Genomic DNA, 5637 nt, shown 5'->3' on the forward strand with positions numbered 1-5637 from the left:
AGAATATGACAGTATCAAACCTTCAAGAAGTCCTGTCCACAAAAGGTAAATTAATTTGGAAAATAGTGCGATTCAGTAATCCACAGATATGAGTGCAGCCTACACAGAAAAAACATAACACGTGCTAAAAATAAAATACATCTTTATTATGTTATTAATTCTTCACTTTTTCAGAAAACAATATTTACAGTACACCATAATGATCCGCAAATAAAGGATGTGCACAGAGCTTTTATATGAGTGACTCCTACATAAGGAAAGTAAACAAAAAGAACAAAGACATATTCAGTTAGCCTTGTGCCTGGAAGTGACTGAGAAAATCATAGCAGCAGGAAAAAAGGGTCCTTCAAAATTCTGTATTCAGTTAGACGTTAATAATGTTATATTATGTGAAGTGGAACATGAAGCCATGACAATAGTAAACTGCATGGTACTTATCTTTATGTAACACATTGCCTGGAACCTTCTAAATGTCATTATCAATGTCATAGCAAGTCCTCTACTTCAAACCGACGAGCTGCACAGCATGTAGTGTTTCTAACAGTACTGAAGTAGACGAAAAAATGTGTCTGTCTGACAATGAAGAGGGGTAAAGGAAACAAGACATGCACGAACAGAGCATGTCACGGACTGCAGCCTGCTCGCATATTTGGCTCGATCATACTCCTGTAAGAAATGTACTAGTACAAAAATAGATTTAGTGTAAATTTACATTAGCCTCTTCTCTTCATCTACATTGTTAGTGAGAATAAAGCATGACAGCTCAAAGAGTTTTCCCTCCCAAGCAGCAACAATACACCAAACTACTGAGACTCAAACGTTCATTTCCAGTCGAATGTTCGACCCACCAGCTCAAATAACTTCTTGTTGGGTTCGTGAAAGAACTGGTAGAGTTTCTGCAGGATGACGGGTGCCACGCGAGGGTGAGCCCGGCCTTTCGAGTCGTGCAAACAGCGCTCTCGCCCGTGGTCTCGCAAACAGTAGAATCCTTTTGTTTTGTTGAAGTAAAAATTGGACGCGTTTATCTGCGGCTCCAGCTTCAAGAACCTCTCCACCTTTGTCATCTCGGGGAAAGGGTCCCTTATCAACTTGTCCCCGTCCACCACGTGGATGCGGGCCAGCGGGAAGTACCTCAGCCAGTTCTGCATGTGGACGTGGTAGAGGCTGCGGTTGAGAGCCTTGTATCCCAGGTTGATCTCGCCGTCCTTCACCAGCACAGACTCTATGGGTTGGTAGCGCTTGTGCTTCTGCAGGCGGTTGTAAAAGACCTGCGTGTAGTCTGAGAGCACGCGCTCCGTGGGGTCTCTGAGGATGAGCAGCAGCTTGATGTCTGGGTTCATCTGGTGGATGCGTTGGGGGACCTTGGCGGCGGTGAAGTAGGCCGGTGTCTTCTCCACCGTCAGCTGGCCGGGCGAGGCGTAGGGCATCTGGCTGAGGTACCAGGGCAGGCCCCTCTGGAAGTGACTCTCCCAGTCGAAGAAGTGCACCTCGTTCTGAGCGGCCGCCACCGCGCTGTGCAGACTGAGCATCTCAATCAGCGCCCGAGTGCCCCCTTTTCTCACGCCGATGATTAGGATCTGGGGAAGATGTTGGAGGGTCCCGTTGGCGTGGGTCCCGTTGTTGGGCCATGGGGTGGGAGACGGCCCCTGGTTGGACTGCACAGGGCTGGAAGGGATGGGGGGAGACTGCATGGCGAAAAGCAGCAGCCCGAGGAGCAAGGCTGCCATGAGGGAGGTCCTGATCCTGGAGGATTTCAGCCTGGCAAATGCACTAAAACTGTATCCCACATCGAAAAGAGCAGCTGCCTAAAGGACCAATGGGAAACGCAAAAAACAACAACTGCCTCTTCTTCTGCTCCGACAGCAGCCCAGTGACTGCAAAGGGAAAGGAAATAGCTGTGATTAGACTACCTGGTGAACATTTTGGCACAGACACACACAAAAACAAAATCTCAATGAGATACACGCTCCAGCTCTTATATAAAGCAGCATGCCTTAAACATCACTGCTTTATGACTTCCAAGTTAAAAAGGGACAACACCTGCATGATATCGTTTATGGCTACTGAGGTGGTTAAACTTCTAACTCCTCTCAGTGACATGTGTACGGTAGGTAACTATTATCTTAAACAGGAGACGTCATCCGCATTGAATATTTGTCTGGTATTTCATACCCTAGAAACAAACATGTTTAAGGGACTTGTAGACTAATTCATTTTACCATGAAAAGGAGTGTATTGTGTCTCTTGATAAGTTATCTCTACCAGTAGGCAACTGCTGTACAACCCATAATGATAACCTTTAAACACGAGGTGCAAGATTACACCCGTCTTAGTAAAAACACGCAGCGGGCACGGAGATATTTACAGGCGACATAAAAAAGAAACAGGTGTGGTGAACATTCACTAATTAAAAGGCTGGACGCACAACAACTGGAAAATGACGCGTGTACACACAGAAGATCCGCTTGTGTTGTGCCAGCTGTCATGTTCAATTACTACGCTATTCTTCCTGGAGTGTCTACTTCGCTGACGTGCTCTTGCGTTGAACAAGGAATCAATACCTTACCTTGTATTAACTATAATCGCCCACTCGATAAAGACTTCATTTCGTGCAGCTTTTTGGGGCTCTCAGTTCGCTGCACCGATACGTCCGAATCGACGCGCTGTACCATCTAGCTCTGCGTGCGGTCTGCACCCTTGTTCCACATTTCCTTGCGCGCAAAAACTCGCCAGCGACCGAGTCCACAACTTCAGCGGAGCGCTTCCTCCGAACTGTGTTTCAAAGCCAGACGGTCCTCACGGTTTTGGAGTGTCAGCTGTCCAAGCCCACGCCTACATTACGCCAGCAAGACCACCCCCCTCCTTCCGTGACTCACGCTGTTGTAATGTTATGGTATTTGACAGCGATAATGCAGCTGGTATGGGTGCTTTCTTTGAAAGGAGGCGAGGCACTTTCAGGGTATGAGGATCATACAAATGCCGTGGTGTGATTATGTGTCACACTGACAGTGACATTGCTCTTATCTCGCAGGGACTTCTTTGGTGGCAATAGCTCTGATAAGAGAGTAATTAAGCCAAACATTAAAAAAAAAGCTGTCTGGGTGCTCTGTATACATTTGTAGTAGCCCATAGTCTAGAGAGCCACCGCCTCCTCAGGATCTGCAGGGAAAAAGGCTATTCAGTGCAGCCTCCTGGTGTCTTCTGTTCATTCCTCCTTTTCAGGGGAAATCAATAAAAGAGACCGGTTACTCATAGCTAGCATTCTTTCTCCTCCTTTGTATGTGCGTAGTTACTTAGTCCAAGATGATGAGCTGCTTCTTTTTTAAATTGTAGTTATTTCTATCTTTTCCCCTGACATCTCAGAAACAGAGGGTCCAAAATATTGTTCCCATACAAATTGCAGATTTTCTGATGTTGAAACAAAATAATTGTATCACCATTTCCTCTGAGTCACATGTACAGTCACTGTGAGAAAGTTGAGCAACTTCACAGGGTTGATGAGTAAGTGGCACATCACTTCCATCCCAGTTTGTGTCACTTTTGCCCGCAGGGATGAGACAAGTAGGGAGTCTGCCAGTGACATCTGGCAACAAAGGTGTCAAATGTTTAAGTGAATCTTCTTTTCTTTTCAGTTTCTCATGCTGATACACCGCCTAAAAGCATGGAATGCTTAAGGGCGTTTCAATTGAATATGGATGTACCTGATTTTACCCATGTTTGCGAAAATGTCTGCTGCGTAGGTTATTACTGTATTATGTGAAGGCCATAACACACATGAAAGAAACACTCTACATATACTTGCTTATAAGCCGGAGGTCATCCCCACTTCTTAAACACATCCTTCCGTGAAGAATGAATGCATATGCACGTTTTTAACTCATTCTGTGTATGGTGTTTAAGTGCTGATATGGCCAAGAGTTTTCCCCACATTGATTTTTAGTTGCAGTTTAGTAATCCTTTGCCTTTGCCTCTCCCGGAGGAGTGTGAATTCAGCAGATCTGTGTAGCCGGCCCGTACAATATAATCCTGCTTTGAGGATCATCTGAAGCGTTCCGACCACATTAACATGACAATAGTACGTATTCACAGACCATAAATACCCTCGGCGCCACCTTACTGAGTTCCCCTCACCCTCAGCTCTGAACTGCGGGAAATAACAACAATAACCTTTCGGTGTCGCATATTTCATCTCTCAAAGTGCTCAACACTCTTTTTTTCTGTAACGCTTTGCCTTGGAAACACTTTTTAAAGATGTTACAGACAAATGAAGTGTTGCACCCAAACAAGTCCCCCTTCCCTTGATCTAGGTCAGACAAATCTTGCAGTGTTGTTACATGATTGGCATGCTTGAAAAAAATGTTCTTTAGTGCCTGTGCCAACTGTGTACGGCATAAAAACAGGTTTTATCTGGCCCTGGCAGGCTTGACAAATTCCAAACGGGACACAAGTTGTTATGGGTAAATATATGATATTCACTTGGTGTGTGTGTGTGTCTGTGTGGGTGTGTCACAGACCTTCTTCCAATCTGTCTTGTGAAAACACGAAAAAATTGAAAATGTGTGTTTTATGTAAGTTTTACTTGCTCACACAAACACATATTTAATGCCCCTACTGTCATTTTTTTTTGCGGAAGACACTTAAAAAGTTCAATACCCTGTTCAACTCATACATAATACAACAAAATACATTTTCTCCACAGAACAGCATTCATATTTAGGCTAAATGTATTGCTGCGGAGCACATTATTATACAGAAACAAAGCCATGCATTGAGGACTTTTATGCATCAAATATCTCTATTTGGGAAGCTATAACTGAAAATATATTAACATTATGCTCTTTTTAACCTGGATTTATTGATAGTTTCTTATTATCTGTCTCTTGAAACATCACATTGCTACACCCTCAGGCTACAAATGGAAATATTTGGCTTTTATTGTCCAAAGAAATATTGACTCGGATATTTGAATTTCTTGTAATGTCCATTCAGTTTATTTGTAGTTTATTACTGAAGTGAAAATGTATTCAAAATAGTACTACCCTTTGTCATTCTAAGCACCTGAAGAGAAATAACCGTTGTTTTTCTCTACTCAATGGTTTTCATTTTCCGTCTTCTAATTCCACACTTTAATTATGTGCAATGTGAATCATCACAGGCTTAAATCCCACGCGTGGTACGCTCCAGGTGATGGAGCTCCTTCTATAGCTCCAATCACACACCATGCTTTGTTCAAGCTACTTCACTGTATGGATCATTACCGCAATTATTTGTGGTGTAAAATTGATAATTATAACAATAGTAATGACCCAAAATCAAGCCGATGGCAAGTCTCAAGGCTGTGAGTGAAAGCTGCATACAATTTAAAACAAAAAACATCTGCACATTGATCAGAGTTCAATTAAATTGTTGTAGTTGTGGAAAGGTTTCTCAAATAGATTGCTACTTTATATGATTGGTTTTAAGCTGTGACAGGAAACACGTTTGAAATTAGAGCATTTTCCTTTGTTTTTAATGCAAAAGTTGGCATGCTCAGGTGAAGCCAATTTTGGCGCACACCAATTTTTGCAGCTTCCAGGATTGGCTCATTTCACAGAAGCTCTGGACGTGTTTATGGGCATAATGGAATATTCAGACTGT

At 43.3% G+C, this 5637-nt stretch overlaps 1 protein-coding gene across 1 annotated transcript; it reads right to left on the bottom strand.

Annotated features, from left to right (window-relative positions):
- Positions 1 to 203: 203 nt before the first annotated feature.
- On the bottom strand, positions 204 to 3017 carry hs3st1 (heparan sulfate (glucosamine) 3-O-sulfotransferase 1). Its single transcript, XM_080035131.1, has 2 exons — positions 2567 to 3017; positions 204 to 1874 (listed from the first exon to the last, which is right to left on the bottom strand). Exon 2 carries the CDS (start codon positions 1725 to 1727, stop codon positions 822 to 824), a length of 906 nt encoding a protein of 301 aa, XP_079891257.1. The 5' UTR covers positions 1728 to 1874; positions 2567 to 3017; the 3' UTR covers positions 204 to 821.
- Positions 3018 to 5637: the final 2620 nt, after the last annotated feature.

This window comes from Ammodytes marinus (assembly GCF_949987685.1).
Source record: "Ammodytes marinus genome assembly, chromosome: 10".
Lineage (NCBI taxonomy): Eukaryota > Metazoa > Chordata > Actinopteri > Uranoscopiformes > Ammodytidae > Ammodytes > Ammodytes marinus.